Source organism: Carcharhinus amblyrhynchos, chromosome 24 (genome assembly GCF_965287045.1).
Source record: "Carcharhinus amblyrhynchos chromosome 24, sCarAmb.v2.hapA, whole genome shotgun sequence".
NCBI classification, from domain to species: domain Eukaryota; kingdom Metazoa; phylum Chordata; class Chondrichthyes; order Carcharhiniformes; family Carcharhinidae; genus Carcharhinus; species Carcharhinus amblyrhynchos.
In genome coordinates this window covers 23839443-23864377 of record NC_137347.1, presented here as the reverse complement: position 1 = coordinate 23864377, position 24935 = coordinate 23839443, and the positions used below count along the sequence as shown (strand labels likewise).

At 44.0% G+C, this 24935-nt stretch overlaps 1 protein-coding gene across 1 annotated transcript in view; it reads right to left on the bottom strand.

Moving 5' to 3' along the window:
- clic4 (chloride intracellular channel 4) overlaps positions 1–24935 on the bottom strand; it is a 133796-nt gene that overhangs the window by 63930 nt on the left and 44931 nt on the right. The window contains exon 2 of the mRNA XM_080211739.1: positions 10180–10289. Coding sequence (XP_080067865.1) covers positions 10180–10289 — 110 coding nt within the window. The remainder of the gene's footprint in view (positions 1–10179; positions 10290–24935) is intronic.

Below are 24935 nucleotides of genomic sequence, written 5' to 3'. Positions count from 1 at the left end.
AGGTCAAATTGTCTGTTCTTGTTGGTAGTGGTGGCCAGGCGTACGAGACTGGATAATTGTGGACAGAGGTGGTGAGAATATGGGTTCTCTTCTAATATTACAAACTCTGACCTGAGTCATCAAGGTTTACAGCATGGAAACAGGCCCTTCGGCCCAACTTGTCCATGCCACCCTTTTATTTAAAAAAACCTCTAAAGGTTTTCTTCTAATAGACACGATGGCAGTTATGTAACAGCCCTGCTCTTCTCATTTCTTACCTTCTCCCACAGCACTAAATGCAAAAAGTAGTGTGCAACTGAAAATTAACAACACTTATTATAGGCAACACATCAGAACTTCAAGAACGTCTAGCCCCACTTGTCAGCATTGCTATTGCTGCAGCTACTAATTGAATTTATTTTAGGACTTTATGTAGAAAAGCATGCCAAAGAACGTCAGAGAGATAATCAATAAGTGACCCTGCAGAGTTCATTTCTCAGTCCCAGCTATTCACAGTATGCATCAATAATTTGGACGATGGAACCCAAAACAATATTTCCAAGTTTGCTGATGACACAAAACTTGGTGGGACAATGAGTGGTGAGGAGGATGTTAAAAGGCTTCAAGGTCATTTAAACAAGTTGAGTGAGCAGGAAAATAAGCGGCAGATGCAGTGGAATGTGGATAAGTGTAAAGTCATCCACTTTGGACAGAGAAGCAGAATGGCAGAGTGTTATTTAAATAGTGATAGATTGGGAAATGTTGACATACACAGAATGTCATAATACACCAGTCACTGGAAGCAACCTGGAGTATTATGTGCAGTTTTGGACTCTGTATCTAAGGCAGCGGCACAGTGGTTAGCATTGCTGCCTCACAGCGCCAGGGACCTGGGTTCAATTCCGGCCTTGTGCCACTGTTTGTGTAGAGTTTGCACATTCTCCCCACGTCTGCGTGGGTTTCTTTTGGGTGCTCCGGTTTCTTCCCACAGTCCAAAGATGTGTGGGTTAAGTTGATTGGCCATACTAAATTGACCCTAGTGTCAGGGGGATTAGCAGGATAATTATATGGGGTTACAGAAATAGAGTCTGGGTGGGATTGCGGTCAGTGCAGTCTTGAAAGTCTGAATGGCAGGGATACGGTGGAAAGGAGGACCTGGCTACGGTACTCTGTCAGAGAGTCAGTGCAGAGTCAATGCACTGAATGTACTGTACTGTAGGAATTCTATGATTCTATGAAAGGATCGACATGTCATGGAGGGAGTGCAGTGAATGTTCACCAGACTCATTCCTGACATGGTGGATTTTCGTATGATGAGAGATTGCGTCAAATAGGCTTGTATTCAGTGGAGTTTAAAAGAATGAGGGGGGATCTCACTGAGATGTATAACATTCTATGGGATAGCCAGATCAGATGATGTTTCCTCTGGGGATCTAGAACAAGGAGTTACAGACTCAGAAGAGGTCATTTAGGACTGAGGTGAGGAGAAACTTATTCACTCAGAGGGTGGTGAAGCTGTCTAATTCTCTATCACAGAAAGCCGTGGAGGAAAAAAAAATCAATGAGTTTGTTCGAAAAAGAAATAAACGTCTGGACTCTAAAGATGTCAAGCGATTATGGGGAGAATGTTGGAGCACGGCATTGAGATCAGCCTTGATCATGCTGAATGGTGAAGCAGCATCAAAAGGCTCCTAATCCAATTTTCTACGTTTCAATGAATGCCAAGACAAAGAAGGAGATAGAACAAGGGGTGGCCAAAAGCTTAAATCAAATAATTTGTTTTTAAAGAGTTTTTTTTAAAAATGAGGTGGTGGCCAGATTGAGGGAGAGAATTCCAGAGTGTGCTGCCTACGCAGCTGAAGGTACAGTTGGGCAAAGGGAAAGGAAAAGGAAAAGGAACGCTGAAACTGATTCTCCGGGAGATACACAGCCTACACTTGTATATTGATGGATTCTGCAGGCCTGTTTGGAAAATGCATCCCTTAGACAAGGAATCCATGTAACATAGGCCAAAGGGAGCAGAAACTCCCCACAGGCAAAGACACAACAAGGATGACATTCACTGACCACAAAAGCAAATCTTTTCAGGCTGGGTTCCATCAAAACAAAATCATAGCTTCCCAAATCCATTAGCTACGAACATCAAGTGAGCCATAACCACAAAGGGTGAGCTGAATCCTGTGATTTCTGATTCACAAGTGGGAAATGTGAGAGTGGTCCTTAAAATTCCTTGGGTCTTGATTCAGTGCCCTTGCAACATCTGGGTTGACAGAACATTTCTCCCTGTTACAGCTGTACCAGCTCCACCCCTATAGTTAGGCCAAACCACAACAAAATGCTCCCCACAGAAAAATAATTACAGGGTGATCCACAAAATGAATTGCTGCCTTTAACTATCATGTATCTTCTGAGGGCGGCACAGTGGCTAGCACTGCTGCCTCAGTGCCACAGACCTGGGTTCGATTCCAACCCGTGGAGACTGTCCTTACGGAGTTTGCACGTTCTCACCGTATCTGCGTGGGTTTCTTCTTGGTGCTCCAGTTTCCGTTCACAGTCCAAAGATGCATAGGTTAGATGGGTTGGCCATGCTAAATTGCCAAGGTGTGTAGGTTTGAGGGAATAGTGGGGTAAATATGTGGGGTTATAGGGATAGGGTAAAATGTTCTGTCAGAGTGTTGGTGCAAATGCAATGGGCCGAATGGCCTTCTTCTGCACTATAGGGATTCTATGATTCTTCTAGCTGGGACAGTTACAAATTCCTTGAAATTTATTGACCTCAGAACTGTGTGTTGTGGAAAGTATTTCAGCTGCCAACTGTCGTTGTTACCATCGAGTGTTGTAGTTACTGCTTTTCTTTGGGTAATTGGTGCAAAATTCACGTATTCAATCCTGTTACAGTCAGCAGTGAATTATTTTTCAAATTCAATTTGGCCAATGAATTGTTTTTTTTATGTAAGTTTCTGTGATGGAAACTTAATTGTCTTAATTGGATCATAGCTGTTGAAAGCGAGCATTGTGCGCAGGACATGGGAGGTAAGCAGAGAGAATTTGAAGCAGTTGAACAGTATTTAGCTGTAAATTGTGCCAGAACAAAGGCACGAATAATAATTTATTTAATGGGGCGAATGTATGAAGATAGAGTTCTGCGAGATCTCCATCGTAAAGGAGCTGCAGAATTATGAGATTTGTGCCAAAGATTTCCTGCTGCTGTGGGCAGTTTGGCCTTGAGGCAGATTTGATAGAACTCCCATCTCAGAGAAAGTACAGTAAGAAGTCTCACAACACCAGATTAAAGCCCAACAGTTTTATTTGGCACAAGCTTTCAGAGCACTGCTCCTTCATCAGATGAGTCCTTAGAATCATTGAATCCCTACAGTGCAGAAGGAGGCCAATTGGCCCATCGAGTCTGCATCAACCACAATCCCATCCAAGCCCTACTCCCACGACCCCAAGTTTACCCTGCTAATCCCCCAACATTAGGATCAATTTAGCATGGCCAATCAACCTAACCTGCACATCTTTGGACTGTGGGAGGAAATTAGAGCAGAGGAAACCCAAGCTGACACAGAAAATGTGCAAACTCTGCACACTGACCCAAGGCCGGAATTGAACCCAGATCTCTGACACTGTGACGCAGCAGTGCTAACCACTGTGCCACCATGCTGCCCACTGTGGTGGGCTTAAGCCCCACACCAGAAACGAGGGCACCAAATACTCGGCGGACACTCTGGGGCAGTACTGAGTGACTGCTACACTGCCTTTCTGGTGTGATGTGATTCAGAAACCCTCTTCCCCACCCTGTCCTCAGTTCGAAGAACAATAAACTGTTCTCCCCTCTGACCTGCTCAGAGAGTCCGAGCACCGCCTGGAGCAAGGAGGTCATGAGATTAAATGGCCACATGTAATCAGAACTGGCATGCCTGGAATCAGAGGGCATGATCTTACTGGCTGTTCGCACCCTACTGCAGTGAGGGCAGAGAATTTGGCACTCAGCCAAATCTCCATTCATCGCAGCGGGAGCAGAAAATCCCGCCGGTGTGAATGGGTGGAAAATTCTGCCCATATAGAGTCATACAGAGCAGAAAAGGCCCTTCGGCCCATCAAGTGGGGATGGTGTCAGACCAGTCCTGACATTGCCAGAAAGAAAGAATCTGTCAACATCACTGAAGAATGTAAATTTAGGTGAGGTTCCGGAGTAAGTCATGTCATTGAGACTATAGCCCCAATATTAGTCAGCAAATCAGAGGATAATGGAAGAAAATTGAACAAATTGAGGAAAGAAAGACATTATTGCCGGTATTCTACCACCCTGCCCGCCACAGAGGGGGCCAGATGTGAGCATTGGAAACATCCATTGACCTCAGATGAGATTTTCAGGTCTTGTTCGAGTGAGGCAGTAAAATCATGACCAACGTGACCTAGCTGGGAAGCCTGGCTGTACTTTAACTTCAGAATTTTAAAAAATGGCATAGATCACTAAACTTTATTTATTAGTGTAACAAGTTGGCTTACATTAACACTGCAATGAAGTTATCGTGAAAATCCCCGAGTCGCCATAGGAGAATTTTAGCATGGCCAATGCACCTAACTAGCACATCTTTCAGGCTGTGGGAGAAAACTGGAGCACCTGGATTACTTGCAGACACAGAGAGAACATACAGAGTCCATACAGAGTGACCCAAGCCAGGAACTGAACCTGGGGCTCTGGCGCCGTTAGGCAGCAGTGTTAACCACTGTGCCACCCCTAGTTATGCCTTTTTAATCTGACCTCTAGACACATTGGCTGGAATTTTCTGGACTTGCCTGTCGCTGAGATCTTCCAGTTGGCCCACCGCATTTCCTGCAGAGGCAGGACCAGGGAATCTAATCCAATGTCCTTCTTTGTAGTTTTGCAAGTAAAAAAAAAGTCAAACATTTCATGGACATTTTTGGAAATAACGCAACTTACATCATACCATCGTCCTAGCAGAAGGTTACCGGAGCAACCCGTGCTGAGGGGAAGGTGGCACTTCAGAGATTTGGCCCAGATTTTACTGAACAGACCATTACGATTAGGGGAAAATATGATGTGTTTCTGACATGAAAGAATTTGAGGCAACAGATGGTCTCAGTGTTCACACAAAGCCCCACACTACAGAACTGAGAGACTCTGATGAATGAGCTCTCTGTCTCGCCTGCACAGAGAGTGAAAATTGGAATCTATAATCTACTTATGCATCCCATAAGATTTCTACTCCTTGTTAAGGCATCCAAAGTTCACCGAGGGGTAATGTTGGAAAAAATCAAGACAGAATTCGCTTCATACACTCACCCTTACACCGAGTAGGGCTTACTCCTTAGAAATACTCAGAAACGTTGCTTTTGTAATCTACAGAGGCTTTTCAAATCTAGTAATGTCAATGCTACTCTGAGTCCTACACAGCATTTTCTGCAGATTTGTTCTTCCTTGTCACCTTAAAAGCACGACTCATAACACAAAGTTTTTGCTGGTGGTTGTCTATCTCAAAATGTAACTTTTATATAAAACTGCATTACTAAGAGCAGAGGTTATACCTGCAAGCTGGCAAAATTAAATTCAGCTCAGGGCGTGAGGAACCTCTTTATACAAATGCCAATCTGGAATAACCTTGGCAGAGTGGGAGAGATGCAGATCCCAAATGAAGGATGGTTAAGCAGCACTGAAGATTTCCCCTTCTCCCCCTGCCGCACCCCAGATTTGAAACCCTGGCACTTTAAAATGGATTCATATTTAAGTGGATTCATAACAATGCCACTACCCATTACAATCCAACCATAAATACATCAAACCCACATATCTACCTCATCAAGACCCCTAATAACGCTGAATAGGTGTGCTGTAAGTACAGTTATATGCTAGAAAGGCAGAATTAGAATCCTGGATAAAATGGGCATCAGTAGGTTGAATGACTTTTTCCCACCCTTAACTTTCGTTATATTCATAGAATCAAACATTTCCTACGGTGCAGAAGTAGGCCATTCAGCCCATTGACTCTCTGGTAGAGTATGTTACTCAGGCCCTTTGCCCTATACTAAGGAGGAATTTGCATGGTCAATCCACCTAACCTACACATCTTTGGTCACTGAGAGGGTATGGCCCATTGAGTCTTCACTGACTCTGACAGATCTCAAACAGGCCCTTTCCCCCACCCTATCCCCTTCACTAAAGGGGAACTTACCATGGCCATTCTACCTAAATGCACAGTTCTGGACTGCAGGAGGAAACTGGAGCACCCAGAAGAAACCCATGCAGACATGTACTTTTTTAAAATTCAGCACAGGCCTATATCATGGGGAAGCACAAAGACTGAAAAGTGTGCATGAAATGGCATAACTCACGATGTATTAATTAGGGATACAAGCATTGGATGGAATTCTCCCATCTGGGATGGAATGGGGAGCGTTTCCCACGGCAGAGGCCAGCAGGAAGCCACGTCATTTCCTCTGATCCGATCTCATTAATTGTGATCCCGGGGATTTAACGACATATTCCGTGGTGGAGGTGGGCACAATGATGCGCATTCTGCCATCATATCTGGATGCCATATTGAAATGGTACCCAATATCAATGGCCCACCATTGAAGGAAGAAGAGGGATCTCCAAGAACACACTGTGGTTGGAAGATGGACCTTCTCGGCAATAGTGAATCTGGAAGGTCAACCAATAGATGTTCCTCCCATCCACTGCTGTGGTGTTCCGGGGTCCAGGGTCGCTGACGGTCTCCACCCGGAACTCCAGAAGCAGCACCTTGTCCAGGCAAGTCCCAACTTCTGCACACCACATTTGTACAGAGCAAGTCTGAAACAGTCGTATTTTCCACTGGTGTTGGGGAGAATCGGGCATCAGTGAAAGATTCCAGATGGGCCTTTATCTACATCCTATCAGTGGGATACAAATCAGTTTCACACTGGCCTCTGGTGGGTTTCTTGATTTGCCAATGGTGGGTGCTGGATGCAGATCCCACTGGAAATTCACATTTGGGGAAGTTTGGGATTCCTGCCAAATTTTGCCACCTCACATCCCACTCGCACCTCCCCCCCCCCCCCCCCCACCCCCTCACCCCCTCACCCCCTCACCCCATGCATCATTGAACCTGCTGGCAGGGCCATGTGAGAATTCCACCCTATGTTTTGAAAGCCTGAAAGCTGGAGTGGGTTGGAAATGACTGATAATGCGAGATAAAAGTATTCTACAGTTTCAACATCCTGGGAGAAAATGAGCTGAAATAGGCGACTATTCCTTGACTCACACACCATTAAAGATGCAGGGAGCAGGAAAAGTATGTGGGACTTCACAGCCAAAATTTTCTAGCCATTCATGCCCTGCTGCCACTGCCAGAGAGGAGGGAGAATTTGACGCTCAGCCAAATCTCAGTTCACTGCTGCAGAACCAGAGAATCCCGCTGGAAAGGAGAACTACCAGAAAATTCCAACCCACAATTTCAGCTTAGGCAAAATGAGAGGAAAAAAATTAAGAACGTCACAAGCAGTATTGTCACACTGGAATGATGTATACTATTTATAGGAGGTGTATGCCATCCATAGGAGGTATATGCACCTCCCTCAAATGCTAGATAAAAAGAATGCTCCATTACTGACACAACTTATGTTCTGAAGTATTAGCCCTACTGTTAAGTAAGTAGCTTATAGCACAAAAATGAGAGCTAACACCATAACCAAACAATAAGCCATGTGACCAGAGGCCAGACATTACTGTTGAGGATACTGAGGTATTTTCTTTTGTTTATTGTACTAATGCAGATGGCATCCTATCTACTTTAACTGAGTTAACACCTCAAAATCTCAGGCAGAGAAAATGTCATTTGAATGAAATAAGCACTTATTTGGAGCTTTGGGAACAGATAATTACTTCTAGATAATATTTAATATTACTCTCTGGATGCATTAAATCATTTTGTAGCTTTACATTACTAAAGTCCATTTACTACTTCCTTTGCATTACCCTCCCCTCAGCTGTAAGATTTTGCTGCCATCAGCAGATTCGATTAGCATCAAGGCCATGTTAATGTTAACATAATGTATTGTAAGTATAAAACAACTGATGTACTGCCAGGTTAATCCACTTCCGGATATTATGAAAACAGATCTGCATCCTTGTTCTGAATTATGAAAATTTAAAGGATGTAACTACTAAAAGAAATTATTCAAACTATTTAATCAATATAAAATTTATAAAGTTCAAACCTTCAAGATGCTGGCTAGTTTAAAGTTTATTTATTAGTGTCACAAGTGGACTTACTGCAATGAAGTTACTGTGAAAATTCCCTAGTCGCCACACTCCAGCATCAGGTACACCGAGGGAGAATTTAGCATGGCAATGCACCTAACCAGCATGTCTTTTGAACTGTGGGAGGAAGCCGGAACATCTGAACGGGACCCTAATAAGTTGGACGATCAGCATTGATCCTAATGAATGGCGGAGCAGGCTCAAAGGGCCAAATGGCTTCCTCCTGCTCCTAACTTCTGTGTTTCCACGACCAACACAAACGTGGGGAGAACGTGTAGACTCCACAGAAAGTGACCCAAAGCTGGGAATTCGACTCAGGTCCCGGTTGCTGTGAGGCAGCAGTGCTAACCGTTATCTGGCCTCTGGTCACTATGCCGTCCATGTGATCATATTGATACTTCAGGCGTGGTGATTTTGCATAGAGAGTGTGCTTTTGATCAGCAATAAAAGTCATGGGGGTGGGGAGGAGGGATTCTGCATGCCCACTCCACTGCTTTAGCCAGCAATTGGGTTGTGGGGCAGGGAGAAAAAAAAGAAAAAAAAAATCAGTGGAGCAGTGATGTGGGGTTGCGGGTCTGAGCAGTGATCAGGAGGCCAGCAGTATGGGGCAACTGTGCATGCGCCCATCTCGGTGCTGACAGACTGGCACACTAGCAGTGGCCTGCTCAGGGACATGCTGCTGGCCTCCAGCAGGAAAAGGCCTCACCCACAGCTTTTTAAAGTAAGATTCATGCTAGGGCTCTCTGTGAAGCACGGAGTGTGGGAGGTTCATTTTGAAAATCTTGCTGAAGCAGCAGGATTTACGCCAGTTTTTAAACACAAATTCGACAGAATTAATTTGGGAGAATCCCACCTATGGTATGTAGCATACTTCACAATTTTCAACGTGCATCAGTCTGGTAGAATCTACTATTGAATTCATTTTGGAATCAATTCATCAACATGTTAAGTAAGCTTCGTGGTGAATATTTTCCACTCACTGAAAAATGCCACCTGTTATTTATCCACATTCCTTCAGTTAGAAGGGTAGGAGCTTCCTTTTCAGATCAGGTTTTGCAGTGATTAGGATGAGAATCAAAAGAAGGGGCTGAGCTGTATGAAGGTAATTTTGAACTATCATGCAATTTTCCACTACTTGGTTTAGAGATAAGGAGAATGGGAAAAGCTCTTTATATGTCTGGGATAATCCTACTGTGCACTCATCTCCTCTGTGACTGTAGTCTCAAAAGACTTGCATCTATCTTTCTCAATCAATGGAGCTCGCAAAGTGCTCTGCAACTAATGAGGTACTTTTGAAGTGCAGTCACAATTGTAAGAACAACACAACCAACTGCCAGACAAGCAAAGTGCCTGAGCCTCAAATGTACTCCTTGAAGCAGGCAAATTTTAACTGGTGAAACCCATTCGCAACCCAAATGGAAGAAAATCCCACCCCATGTCAAACTGAGAACAATTCCTAGAGACTCAATTTTTTTTTTTAAAGTAGGCCATCTGTACCAGCTATCTGACAAAGCAACCCACCTCCGCCTCTATATCCGTACATTTACCCTGCTGGTTCCCCCTAACCTACACACTTTGGGACTCTAATGGGCTATTTAGCACGGCTAATCCACCTAACCTTCATATCTCTGGAGAGTAGGAGGAAATCAGACAAAACCCACGTGGACACAGGGAGTATGTGCAAGCTCCAGTCACCCAAGGCCGGAAATGAATTCAGGTCCCTGGTGCTGTGAGACAGCCATGCCACCCGTTTCGCCTTACCTTTCAGTTGTTTGAGGTTTGTGCTCTAACTCGGTAAACGTGTGTGCATAAGTTGGCTCGTGTGCTCGAGTATCAGGCCAACTGGCTTGAAGAGAGTTTGGTTATACTGTATATACTGCCAGATATTGGGTATAAAATCCAACAACATTCTGGACACCAGCCCACAATCTTACCTCTTCAGATCAACTGTTGTGACGTTGAAAACCACACCCTTCAGCCACAGGATCATGAAGAGCCGTTGAGAAAAGGGGCAATTACCAATGCTTTCTCCATCACTCCCAGCCTGCAGGACAATGAGATAAACAAACCTTCATTAGTGCTGCTGAATAATTGCGTTTTCTAATGGCCTTGCAATGTGCAATCAGGGAAGGGCATTTTATTCAGTCCAGATTTATTATTTCCTTCCTGATAACTCAGCATAAAATTATTGCAACAGAGCATTACAGAATGACACCTGATGCATTGCATTATACAAACAGCATCCGATCATACAAATCATTAGATGGTGCAGAAAATCAAAGACTTTTAAAACATTACTGCTGTAAGTGGATACTCCAGCCAGTGGGGTCACTGGGTGCCAGACAATGAACAGCCACTCAGATAGATCAGCACTGTACCAGGTCTAACCTGTGGATATGAGCTGAATTATCTGATGTCATCAGGCTAGTCCAAGAGTGTGGCCTCAGTGTGTTTCCATGAGTTACAAAAGGGGAAAATGGCATAGCATTCCTAAAATCTTGATCAGCATCTAGGCTCCTGAGGAATTACAGGTATCTAGATGTGTACGGAATACAATGTGGCAGAAATGTCTTCAACAGCCAATAGCCCACTGTCATTCATTCTCAAGGGTCAGCAGTTCAAGCGTCTTTGCTGTGTCCTGTAACTTAGCAAGAAGTCTCACAACACCAGGTTAAAGTCCAACAGGTTTATTTTGTAGCAAACACCACTAGCTTTTGGAGCACTGCTCCTTCGTCAGGTGAGTGGGACTTTAACCTGTTGTGAGGCTTCTTACTGTGTTTACCCTAGGCCAACGCTGGCATCTCCACATCCTGTAACATAACCATGTGTTTAAGCAAATGAACAGATTCAGGTGATCTCCGAATATATGAATAGTGGCGACACACAGAAGCCTGGTGTTACGTCAACCTTCTTGTTCCCTTAAGTAACAATAAATTGGATCTAAACTGCACTATTAACATAATAAAGCACTGCAAAGCACTTGACAGATTAATGGCCACATTAGGAGATGAACAGCTAACCAAAAACTTGTTCAGAGGGGTTTGGATTAAATATACAATCTTAAAAAGGAGGCAAGTGAAGCAAAGGGGCAACAAGCTTTAGGGAGATTTTCTACAGTCTTTTTAAAATTTCTATCACAGAATAAGGTCATCACTAGTTAGGCCATCATTTATTGCCCTAAGGATGTGGTGTCCACCTTCTTGAATCGCTGCAGTAAGGTGATATAGATACATCCACGATGCTGTTAGGAAATGAATTCCAGCACTTTGACGCAGCATTAGTGAAGGAAAGGTGGTATATTTCCAAGTCAGGATTGTGAGAGGTTTGGAGGGGAACTTCCAGGTAATGGCATTCCCATATATCTGCTGCCTTTGTCCTTCTAAACGGTAGCAGTGATGGGTTTGGAAGGTGCTGTTTAAGGAGTCTTGGTGGATTTCTGCAGTGCCTGTTGTGAATGGTTCACACTGCTCCCACCGTGCATCCGTGGCTGAGGGAGTGAATATTGAAAGTGACGGATAGGGTGCCAGTCAAGCGGGCTGCTTTGTCCTGGATGGCATCAAACCTCTCGAGTGTTGTTGGAGCTGCACTCATCCAGACAAGTGGAGAGTATTCCAACACATTCCTGACTTGTGCCATGTAGATGGTGGACAGGCTCTGGGGAGTCAGGAGATGAGTTACTCACTACAGAATTGATTCTGGGAATCTCCAGTCTAAATCTCCTAGGAGATAAATGAAGCCCTACACCACAGAACTTATTGCAAGAGGAAGCTGCAGCTTAAAGTCACAAAATTGAGCTCTACAGTGCCTGGTTGCTTTGATGCAACAAGAGGTTACAACATTACAACGCCTACAAAGATGACGTCACTGGCTCACATGGGCCATGGCGGTATCTTTGCCAAACACCATTTTGGCGGGAGGGTTACTACGCACAAAGTAAGTGTCTAGCACAATCACAAAGGGTAGGTAGCTGGTGATGTCAGTTGATTTGAGGCCAATGCTGCCATTTAGGAGCTGAATTGAGTTAATGCCATGTTCAACACACACGTTCAACAGCAGGTACAGCCCTCCACCTAGGTTAGTTGAAGGAACCATCAACTACTCTCAGGTAGTTGCTAATAGATTTCATTGGGATCTTGCTGTGATTGTAGGATTGTTTGACGGTTTTCAACATTTTAAAACTGCTGGAGTCTACATTGAGTGATACAGTACATGAAAGTTTTGTTCCAAGGATCCTGGACAAGTCACTTACTCCTAGCAATGGATGCATTAGTATGCATTCTCCTTGGACCACAGGGTGACAGGGAGAATGAACAGAGGCAGGACATTAGAAACTCAAAGCAGGAATAGACCAGTCTTTCCTGCCTGCTCCACCATTCATTTTGATCACGACTGATCATCAAATCCAATATCCTGATCACGCTTTCTTCCCATATCCCTTGATCCCTTTAGTCCCGAGAGCTATATCTAATTTCCTCTTGAAATCACACAACATTTTTGGCCTCAACTATATTCTATGGTAGTGAATTCCACACATTCACCATCCTTGGTTAAAAAAAAATCAAAGAACTCAAACTAAATGGCCTACTCCTGCTTCTATTTTCTATGTTTCTGCTTCTAAAATGTACTCCTCTTCTAAGAGGCTGGCTTTGAGGAGTGCAAGCTCTTCACAATATTGTGCCCTCTGCCCAGGTTGCTGCTCAAGATTGATTTAAAGTGCTGGCAGTAATATTGCATAGGGTTCCATTAGCAAGCAGTGTAAAGTGTGCGTGCTATCTGCCTTGGACACAACAGGCGTAGATTCTTCTCCATCACTATCTTTAAACCCATTTTAATTGCTTCAGTCAAATTCACTGCTGGATTAGAATTATAGTTCTTGCATATCTGGTGTGTACACTTTGGTTAGTGATATGCAGAATGAAATAACTCATTCAAAACGCCAGTCTGGAAAACCGGACTGTGGATCACCATAAAGTTACACCCAGTTAGGAGTGGATGAGTCTGTCGTTTTGGTGTAGAAACCTTTGCTTGGATTGTATAGCATGGTGGAACAATTCATTCTGAGCACCATTTTTCTACGAGACGCAGTGAAAAGACTGAAGTAATGCAAAGTTTAAATACGGCTGCAGTACCTCCTGCAATTAATTTATTACATGTGACAATACGGTCGAGCTTTGTAGAATTCCACCTTGTTGGAGGATGCATTACAACCATTTTTAAAGGTCCCTGGAGTTAGATGCCAATATCTGCTCTTTTAATGAGATATGTCTATTGGACAGACAATGATGAACTCCTGAATTAATGGATTTATGTGTGTGGTTTGACGCACCAGGGTATAAATCATATAGAAGGCCAGGAAATTGTTAGATAAAATTGTGGACTTAACCCTTGAAAGAGTCTCATAGCCTCGACAACCGGTCGACAGCAGTAAGTTGGCCTTTCTATTGGAAGCTTGTCACCTGCTAAAGGGAAGAACAAAGGATTTAAAATAAGGCAACTCTACTTTTGGTATATTTGTTGTTAACTGTTTTTCTGCGTCGAGCTTTTGACTCAATTTTGTGCTGCTGTCCCTAGCGCTTTTGGCACATACAGATAGCATAGCTGCCTAACACAGCACAAATCTGCAGAACACCAATTCTGAGGTTAAAGGATCATACAAATGACAAAATAAATATAATGCAACCTCCCTTGTTGCTAAACCATTGGCATAATGGTCCTTTCATGTCACTTCCACATCATCCCAGGATAACCCAACTGTTGAAAAGTGTTGATCAAATCCAAACGATGCAAACATCATTGGTTGTAGAGTTACTAAATGCTGAACAAACAGTACCAGTCAATTACAAATCTTTTTGCTTCCGTACATGGATATAGCAACAGCAACTTTGTCTTTAAAGCACTTCACAAGAGCAATTTAAATTACTGAGTCACATAAGATGATACAGATAGCCACAAGCTTTGGTCAAAGGGGAGGAGTCTTTAGAGGAGGAAAAAGAGAGAGAAGTTAAGGGAGGAAATCCATAGCTTAGGGTCAAAACAGCTAAAGACATGACATCACTGGCAGAGCAATAAAACCAGGGGTGCTCAAGAACCAGAATTAGATGAGCACAGCACAGATACATCAAAATATTGTGGGGTGAAAGAGATTATGCAGATAGGGAGGGGTCAGGCCATGAAGGGATTTGGAAACAATGATATTAAAATTGAGCCATTGCTTAACTAGTAGCCAGTGCAGGACAAAGAGCACAGGGATAATGGACGGATAGAACTTGAACAATCTTTAGCTTATACAAAAGGTAGAATGGGGATTGACCCCTGCATAACCCTCCCATCTTGTCATCCACCACCACCCCTCCACTGCAGCAGTGCACTGGAAAAGCAAAGTCTAGAAATAACAAGGGCAGCATATATTCACATATCGGTCACATTTGGACTTTGCCGGTCAGTGTCTGATATAGGGATACAAATGTGAATGTCAGCCTGAAGGCTGAGAGCTTCCATATCCAAAATCCAAATGGAACTTGGAGGCAAGTACTTGGATGCCAGACTGAACGTAGATCTTTATTAGTAACACCAAAGATTGGCAAACATGAGGATTTCAGTTGTTAGGAATGGAATCCCAAAAAAAGGATACTGGATAAAAGCTAGTTTGGAAGAGAATAAGTACAATTAACATAAAAACAGGAAACTGATTAAATGATATCTGTGATATCCATCTGACTGACCAAATAATTTCCTGTTTTGATTTATCATTGTCACATGTACTGGTATATAGTGAAAAGTATTGTTTCTTGTGCACTATACAGAAAGCATATTGTTCATAGATAAATTGGGGAACAGGAAAGGAGACGGTGCAAAATATAGTGTTACAGTTATAGCTAGGGTGTAGAGAAAGATCAACTTAATATATGGTAGGTCCTTTCAAGGATCTGATGGCAGCAGGGAAAAAGCTGTTCTTGAGTCGATTGGTACGTGACCTTAGACTTTTGTACCTTTTTCCCCTACAGAAGGTGAAAGAGAATGTCTGGAGCACCTGGGATTTTTGATTAAGGACCTCACGCCCTTGTTTAAGGATGTGGGGTTCTTGCTTTTCCAAGGTAGCAGAAAGTGTAAACAGAGTAAATGGATAGGAGGTTGGTTTGCATGATGGAATGGGCTATAAGAGCATAAGAACATAAGAAATAGGAGCAGGAGTAGGCCATCTAGCCCTTCGAGCCTGCCCCACCATTCAATAAGATCATGGCTGATCTGTCGTGGCTCAGTTCCACATTCCCGCCTTCTCCCCATAACCCTTAATCCCCTCTCTTATCAAAAACCCATCAACCCGCGTCTTAAAAATATTTAGCGAGGTAGCCTCCACCACTTCAACGGGCAGAGAATTCCAGAGATTCACCACCCTTTGAGTGAAGAAGTTTCTCTTCAACGCCGTTCTAAACCGTCCCCCCTTTATCTTGAGGCTGTGCCCCCTAGTCCTACTATCCTTTCTGAGCGGGAAGAGCCTCTTCACCTCTATCCTATCCATCCCATTCATCATCTTATACGTCTCAATGAGATCCCCCCTCATTCTTCTAAACTCTAACGAGCACAAGCCTAGTTTATTCAGCCTCTCCTCATAGCTCAACCCCCTCAACTCCGGCATCAGCCTAGTAAACCTCCTCTGCACTCCCTCCAAGGCCAAAATATCCTTGCATAAGTACGGCGCCCAAAACTGCACACAGTACTCCAGCTGCGGCCTCACCAATGCCCTATATAGCCGCAGCAAGACCTCCCAACTTTTATATTCAATCCCCCTCGCTATGAAGGCCAGCATCCCATTCGCCTTCCTGACCACCTGCAAGCTGGGTTTTTGCGACTCATGCACAAGGACCCCGAGGTCCCTCTGCACCGTCGCCTGCTGCAGTTTTTCTCCACGTAAGTAATAGTCCTTCCTACCATTATTCCTACCAAAGTGGACCACCTCGCACTTGCCAACATTAAATTCCATTTGCCATTTCCTGGCCCATTCGCCCAGCCTATCTAGATCCTTCTGTAGACTCTCCACACCCTCCGCACAATTTGCCTTTCCACCAATTTTGGTGTCATCAGCAAATTTCGACACCCTACACTCGGTTCCCTCCTCCAGATCATCTATATAAATGGTGAATAGCTGAGGCCCCAGCACCGACCCCTGGGGCACTCCACTAGTCACCATCTGCCAATCTGAATAGCACCCATTGACCCCCACTCTCTGCCTCCTATTTGACAACCAGTCCTCTATCCACACTAACACCCTACCCCCAACTCCATGCCCCCTGACCTTCTGCAATAACCTCTTGTGAGGTACCTTGTCAAACGCCTTCTGAAAATCAAGAAAGACCACATCCACCGGCTCTCCTCTATCCACCACCCTAGACACATCCTCATAGAACTCCAGTAAATTTGTCAGACACGACTTCCCTTTAATGAAACCGTGCTGCGTCTGCTCCATCAAGCAATTCCCCTCAAGATGCCTCGCTATTTCCTCCTTGATGACGGATTCTAACATTTTACCTACAACAGACGTTAAACTAACTGGCCTATAATTCCCTGCCTTTTGCCTGGCACCCTTCTTAAACAACGGTGTTACATTAGCCGTTTTCCAATCTTCCGGCACTTCCCCGGAATCCAGCGACGTCTGGAAAATAACCACCAATGTTCACAATAATTTGTGGAATCACAAATAAAAGATTTGCATAGTAAAATAGATTGTGATATCCTAATGAACGGGGGGTTTTTTTTCTGCACGAGGTTGACGATACCTAGTAACTGTACAGAAGCTGACAGTAGAATAGCAGCTTTTACGTAGTGTAATAAATTTAGATCCTGTACCCACTAACCCTTTGGGGAGGGGTTGGAGATGCTAAAGTGCTAGCACATAATTGTTCTGCAACACTGCCTCAGGAGACAATATAAACACAGACATACAAGACTCAGCTCATGAGATTCAGAGCTGCATTACTACTTTGTGAAAGAAAAAAAAGGAACAAAAACATGAAGTGCAAATTGCTGTCCCTTTTATGTAGAAAGATTCATTGTGATTTTGTGAAAGCAGCCCAAATTCAAGCTTAAGGACTTTGATGCAGAGTACATTGCAACTTTATGTTTCTGCCATCTAATATCTCAAAGTGTTACCTAAAATGATATCCCTTCCCCTTTGTTATTCATCAGCGTCCTTCGGTTTGTCTGCGCTGGGAATGCAGACCTCAGACATTTTCCCTTGGATTTCTGCCACTTACAGCTGCAGTGAGGGAGATTCATTAAACAATGATGCACATTTGTACATGACATCATGCCTCTTTGTGCTGTATGCATGTAGATACTGAGTTTGACTTTGAATTAGTTACAAGCTGGATTTTTCAATTGGCTGCATGCCAAATAGCAGCAAAACAATTCACTGTCACCCAACATTACAACCACTAACCCTGCTATCATTTCAGAGTCAGTGCAGAAGGAAGCCATTCAGCCCACCAACAATAATCTCACCCAGGGCTCACCCCATCACCCCACATATTTAACCCGCTAATCCCCCGACACTAAAGGGCATTTTAGCATGGCTGATCAACCTAAATCAGCAAATCTTTGGAGCGAGAGGGGAAAACAGAGCACCCAGAGGAAACCCAGGAAAAAAAAATGTGCAAACTCCACACAATCATCCAAGGCCAAAATTGAACCCACTGGTGCTGTGAGGCAGCAGTGCTGATCAATGTGCTGCCATTTCTGCAATCATTCTTGATTGTAATATTTTACAGAGCTTCAGATTTTGGAAATGCATTAGTTTGTAAGTCTTTGCTGGGGGGGTGCGGAGGGACAAGAATTAAATGTGGTTGGGTACGTAGGAAGCAGCATGCTGCTACAGGGTTTTTAAGTACTGCAGCAGCTTAAAGAGATAGGGATCGATATAGTCACTTTATGCAGCAATAATTGTCAAAGTACATGTGAAATGAAACACTGTTATAGGGAATGAGGCAGAGCAGAGAGAGTCTGTTTTATTAAGAAGCATAAATTAGTCTTGGATGACAGCTCCTCGCTCACCTCCAAATCATGTCAATACACTTTGTTATTAACCATTGTTTGTACAGAACTTAAGTACTGCTGATAAGAGAGACATGTCCCTGAAGCATTTTATCATGCGCACATCAGGACAAATGCAAGAATACCAAATTTCAAATAAGTGCGATTTATACTGGAGGGGAATAGGATGCTGATTGTGTTCTCCAGGGCAATGCCTCAACTAATTAGTTGACTTGACAGCCAATGAGGAACTGTAGACTTCCCATGTTCTGGGCAATTTAAAAAAGTGCAAGACTTGAGCGTATTCTTTTTGTTTGTAGAGAACAGGTTCCCACGTATGAACGTCACTTTTAGCAAGTATAACATGGCTCATTTATGTTTGTTAGAAATCCATATATTCATTCACGAGGAGCCATGTTTTGTGAACAAATGAGCATGTTCAAACATTACGCTTTCTAAAAAATTTACCCATGGGTTTAGGGGCCTACAGTTCCTGGCTGTTTTCTCCATGGTAATCTCTCAGCCAACCAGCATTCACTTTCCAACCAATTGGCATCCTTTCCTCTTGCAGCACATATTATCAGTGATTGAAATTTGCATTCTTGTGCATCCTGATGAGGGCAATTCAAAAAAAAACTTCAGCAGTAGGTCTGCTGTCAATACTGGTTATTTCCATTAAATCCCTACACAGTATAGAAGGAAGGCATTTGGCCCATCGAAAGTGCACCAACCAGAATCCCACCCAGGCCTTATTCCCGTAAACCCTCATATTTATCCTGCTAATCCCCCGACACTAAGGTTAATTTCGCATGGCCAATCAACCTAACATCCACATCTTTGGAGTGTGGGAGGAAACCCATGCAGATACGGGAAGAATGTGCAAACTCCACACAGACAGAGACCCAAGGCCAGAATTGAATCCAGGTCCCCGACACTGAGACAGCAGTGCTAACCTGTCTCACCATGCTGCCTTATTCTTCAATGCAATGTTCTAGAAATAAAGCAAGTTTGTTAATAACCCCACCAATAAGAACAGCAATGTGGAGACAGCAGAGACCAGAGCTGCACAAGTGTGATCTAGCCAAAATTCTACATAAGTTTAACAATGCTTTCTGATTAAAGTTCAATTCCTCTTTAACAAAAGGACGGCATTATCTTTCTGCGCACATTATGTTGCAATCTTATGTAATTGTAACTTTGTGTCCCTTTACTCCTCTTTTCCACTTACATTCTAACTTTCCAGGGAATAAGAAGCCTCTTTATTCACCAGATCCAAATGACCCACTGCATTCTGCATTATATTAAATGTTATTTAACATTGTGGGGATATGGAATGCTCTGCCAAGTAAGGTGGTGGAGGCAGGCACGCTGGAGTTGTTTAAGAGTAACTAAGACAGACGCGAGTGGGTTAGAGATGGGAGGATATAGGAGATTGTTTTAAATAAGATTCATTAGCACCGGGACGTCCCTGGTAATGTAAAAGGATCTGGTATGATACTAATGTTTTTCTCTTTTAATTCACAGGTTTTAAGTCGGTCCGCCTTGTTGTCCAACGAGGGGCATACACGCGATGGGTCGTACTAGGGCTGCTCTTGAATGTTTGAGAGTAGCCTAGTACTTCAAGTCATTAGTGTGTGCTTAAACTGGACCAGATGCTGGGCAACATGACAGCTCAGTGACTATCACCATGTGCAGACACATGGATTTGGGCCAGTGTCTGAGGGAGTTTGCGCATTCTCCCTGTGCTTGCGTGGGTTTTCTCCGGTTTCCTCCCACACCCCAAAAGATGTGCTATTAGGCTGAGTGGAAGTAATAAATTGTCCCTAAAATTAGTTTCCCTCAATATGGAATGCCATAAACAATAGATAAGGGTCATGGGTGGAGGGGGGACTGGTAATGTTAAGATGGCGGCATGGGCTCGTTGGGCCGAAGGGCCTGTTTTTGTTCTTTATTTAACATTCATGCACCCACTTTGCAAGCTGCTTTGTGCCTTATATTTCAGTGCAGTCCTCCACTATTAGATATAGCTCTGCCAATTTGGTATCAACTCCAAATTCCAATATTTGAATCCAAATGATTTATGTTATACTGTATGATAATCAACAGGGCTTATATGCTCGACAGACAGGGATAGGAGGTAATACAGAGCCACGCCAGACCCCCAATCCACGCCCGTTCCACCAAACATTCCACAAAGGCAGTTAAACAATGAGCTTTCAGCAGCAATTTTGAACAGACAGACCTTATGTTAGGGAGAAAGCACAGAAATTCAAGGACTCCATCATTATGTTATGATTTTAAACCATATTCCCTATCAAGTACGTGCAGGTTATGGGGATTGGCCATGCCAAATTGCCCCTCAGTATCCAAAGGTGTGTAGGTTAGGGGGATTAGCCATGGTAAATGTGCGGGGTTACAGGGATAGGGCAGGGAGGAGGGCGTGGGTAAAATGCTCCGTCGGAAACTTAGTGCAGACTCAAATGGGCTGAATGGCCTCTTCTGCACTGCAGGCATAACCTCAGAGCATGGCACACAAGTTGCAATTCCTGAAATTCCTACACCAACCCATGTACATGTACATACAACAAAAATAAAGGGAAAGTAGGAAGCAGAGCAGATAACTTATTTCTTATACTCAAGTGAGCATCAGCACTTTGAGGAGAAAATCTGTTCCAGATGGTGTAAACATCACTGCAGAGAGGACTTCCCTGAAATACCAATACTGCTGAGTTAATATGAACACGTTCACTGATAAAAGGAACAGATTTATCCAAATGCTTTGGATGTCTGGCGGTCAAACGGTATGTCGCAAGACACTTGTGTGAGCAGAACAGGATGAGAGATCCATCTGTGGTCATGAGCAGGCTCAAGGGTCTGAATAGCCTACTCCTGCTTCTATTTTCTGTCTACCCAGTGCATCTTTCACTCCAAAGCTTTCATTTTGCTTTTCACTAAGAGTCACAATCCTTCTCTTTACCTGAAATAAAATGTCCTGTGGCAACTGATAGCACACTCTGCTGAGGCAGGTGTCATGTGGTAGAAGCTGTGTTTCATGAATATGTGGGCTGAATTTTCCAGTTCTGCCCACCCCAGGACTGGAAAATCCCGCTCAAGGTGAACCTTTCACTTGACCGTCAAATTATCTGTCCTGCCCACGTTGATTCCCATGGTGGGCAAGACCAGCAGATTTAAGCCATTGTTTGAGACTCAGTTAGCCTGAAGTCCACAGAAGCGAGTGACTTTTAATTGATGGGGCCTTTCACGTCTCATAAGGGACACTAGAAATAGAAGTTGCGAATCCACAAACTAATTTAGTGGGCAGGTGACAAATTATTTCATCAGAATTATACACGTAGGGTTGGATTGTATGAAGAGGTAAGTGGTTCCGCCATGGGGAAATGATGACTGATCACACACCCATACAGGACCCAGTGGTGGGGTTTTGCGAGTGGTAGCCAATTAAGACGACGCAGGTGGGACGCCACACACTTGAGGATAGCAGCCTATCTCCCAGGAGCTACTGGCTCAGAGGACTGGCAGTCTTGGCAATGCCACCAATAGAGTTGACCACTGCTGAAGCTTCAGAGAGGAGTGCCTTCATGTTGGGGATTTTTAAATGTGCTGGTACCAGGCAGACCCCAGCTACTGGAGGGGTGAACCAGCCTGCCATGGTGCCAGAGGCACGGTTTCTGTCATCATAGGAAATAGAAAGTGACAATTAATTGAAATCATATGACTGTGGTGGCTCTGGTCAGTGGGCAGCTGTGTTGCTGCCATTCCCGCTTCTGGGAATATGTTGTGGAAAATGTTCTCTTTCGATGCCTTCCATCACCATTTTACCATGCTCTCCCACCCCAATCCCAGAGAGCTGGTAAAACTCTGACCATTGATTTCTCACCTTCCGAAAGCAATGAATTCTTGGTGAGGTACATAGAATTCCTACAGTGCAGAAGGAGGCCACTTGTTCCATCGAGTCTGCACCAACCACAATCCTATCCCTGTAACTTCTCGTATTTACCCTGCTCGTTCCTCTGGTACGAAGGGGCAATTTAGCATAGCCAAAATCGACCTAAACCAAACATCTTTAGGCTGTGGGAGGAAATCGGAGCACCCAGGGGAAACCCACCAGACCGGGGGTGAACATGCAAACTCCACACAGTGGCCCAAGGCTGGAATTGAACCCAGGTCCCTTGTACTGTGAGGCAGCAGCGCTAATCACTGTGCCAAATGCAGGAAGGCCAAGCATGCACCAACAACATGGCCAAATAGTCTTTATTTGTGTGTGTGTGTGTGTGTGTGTGTGTGTGTGTGTGTGTGTGTGTGTGTGTGTGTGTGTGTGCGCGCACGTGTGTGTGCACGCGCGCGCACAATGAGTGTTAACGGCTATTCTGTCATGGAGGCATCACAGAGAAGCCCAAACCATGCTTACACTTAACCCAGACAAGCGCCAACAGAGCTCATTGTACAACAAGCAGGATTTTCCTTCCTCACGCGAGATCAGGATCATCTAGGGTGACTGTAGTGTCAGGGGCTGAGCCAAGCCACACAGTATTAATGAAATAATAAAATATTAATAATTTCCTGTCCAAAAACCGTCTCAGGGCAGCAATTTATGGCCGTGGAACTGCTACCCGTTTTATTCACGCAGGCCTTTCTCTTTGCTGTCGGCTCCTCCTGGGATTTGTGTGCAAAAAAGCCACGAAGGCTCATTCACTCCTTCCTGCCTCCGGTTTCAGACAAAGCCTCACTAAGTAGGCATGTGGCACAGGCTCAAAATAAGCAACCTTCGCCGAGATTAAAAATAACATTTCTCCAAGGCAGCATGGCACAGAATATGAATCAGAGACTCGATTTAGTCATATCGCCCTCCCTCTGTTCAAATATGGTACACACCCAGAGTACATGGAGAAACTTCACTGAAAGAAAATGACTCGTGGAACCCAAATGTTATTAATCACCATTTCATCTTCTTTAGGGACTTTGAGTGACAGCACATCCTGTTAACTCTTAAGTCACCAATCATCCATCGTCATTTATGTTACCAGCATATCAAACATACATACTTCAGCATTAAAAGAAACTAAATCAATTCTTGCTTGTGAAGGAGGGGAGATTTCCACAGGATTTGGTTTTTTTTAAACCCCGTAGGAAAAGCTTTGCCACATTCTGCATGTGACAGAGTGGCACAATATAGAATCCCTACAATACAGGAGGCCACCATTTGGCCCATCGAGTCTGTACCGACCCAGGACCTATTCCTGTAACCCATCCTCTAATCCCTTTGACACTTGGGTCAATTTAGCATGACCAATCCACCTAACCCGCATATCTTTGCGCTGTGGGAGGAAACCGGAGCACCCAGAGGAAACCCACACAGACACGGGGAGAACATGCAAACCCCACACAGATACTGACCCAAGGCTGGAATCGAACCCAGGTCACTGGTGCTGTGAGACAGCAGTGCTAACCACTGCGCCACCATTTCTTGTGCACAAAATACCAACATGAACTGCTGCAAGAGATGGGCATTGGTTACTCAGACCATCTCGAAGAATTGTCATTTACTAGCCTTTTTTGCTTGCGCCTGGGGTGTATCGATTCCTTAATGATTGGCCATTGCTTTTCCTTTTTGAATGTATTTTAGTAATTTGCAATATGGGATTACCGATCAAACCTTTTGATGTATAGACAGGGGACAGCCAAAAAAAAGTGTCAAATTTTGCTCCAGATAAAACAAGTGAACGATTCATGAAACTATAAATAGGAGACTCCAAGTCAGTATATTTCTAACAGTAAGAGATGGGAAATAATGGTTAATAACCATGAGAGGGGGAAAATACACAGTGCCAGCAGCTCCCCTTGGAATTGACTTGGTACGTGAGCAAGATATGGCTGCCAGCAATTTTCTCTGCCTCGGACAGAGTCTGCAGTGACTTCATGGAAAAGAAGGTGGGGTCAGGAAAGACTGATGAAACACACTCAACCAAATGAAAACCTAACAGAGCAAGTAGCCTTTGAAAATAATCAGAATAAATGGCACACAAGGCTTGCCAGCCAGACGTTTAAAAATAAACTTGCTAATTTTAGTGACCTGAACACAATTTCTAGATAATAAATGCACTGCTGTCAGAAGGACTAGTGTTAAATCCATTACTGCCTGTGATTGGCAGAATGTCACAGCTATGTGAGATCAGAGAACATCAGCTACCTCTAAATTAAGCTGACCTCAGGTTGACAATAGATGTTTCCATCTATTCTCATTGAATCTCAGTGCAGAAGGAGGCTACTTGGCCCATCGAATCTGCACCTAACCAGGCCCTATCCTCAATCCCATGTATTTACCCGAGCTAGCCTCACTGACACAAAGGGGCAATTTAGCATGGCCAATCCACCTGATCTGCTCATCTTTGGACTGTGGGAGGAAACCGGAACACCCGGCAGGAACCCACACAGACCCAGGGAGAATGTGTAGACTTCACACAGACAGTGACCCAAGCCGGGAATTGAATCCGGGTCCCTGGCACTGTGAGACAGCAGTGCTGACCATTGTGCCACCATGCTCTTCTGCTGGAGGATGTTGAGAATATTTGTTAATGACTTTTTTAAAGAAACCAGGCAGTGCTGTCTTCCCTAGAAAGAACAGCACAGCAGTTTGGTGATCGCC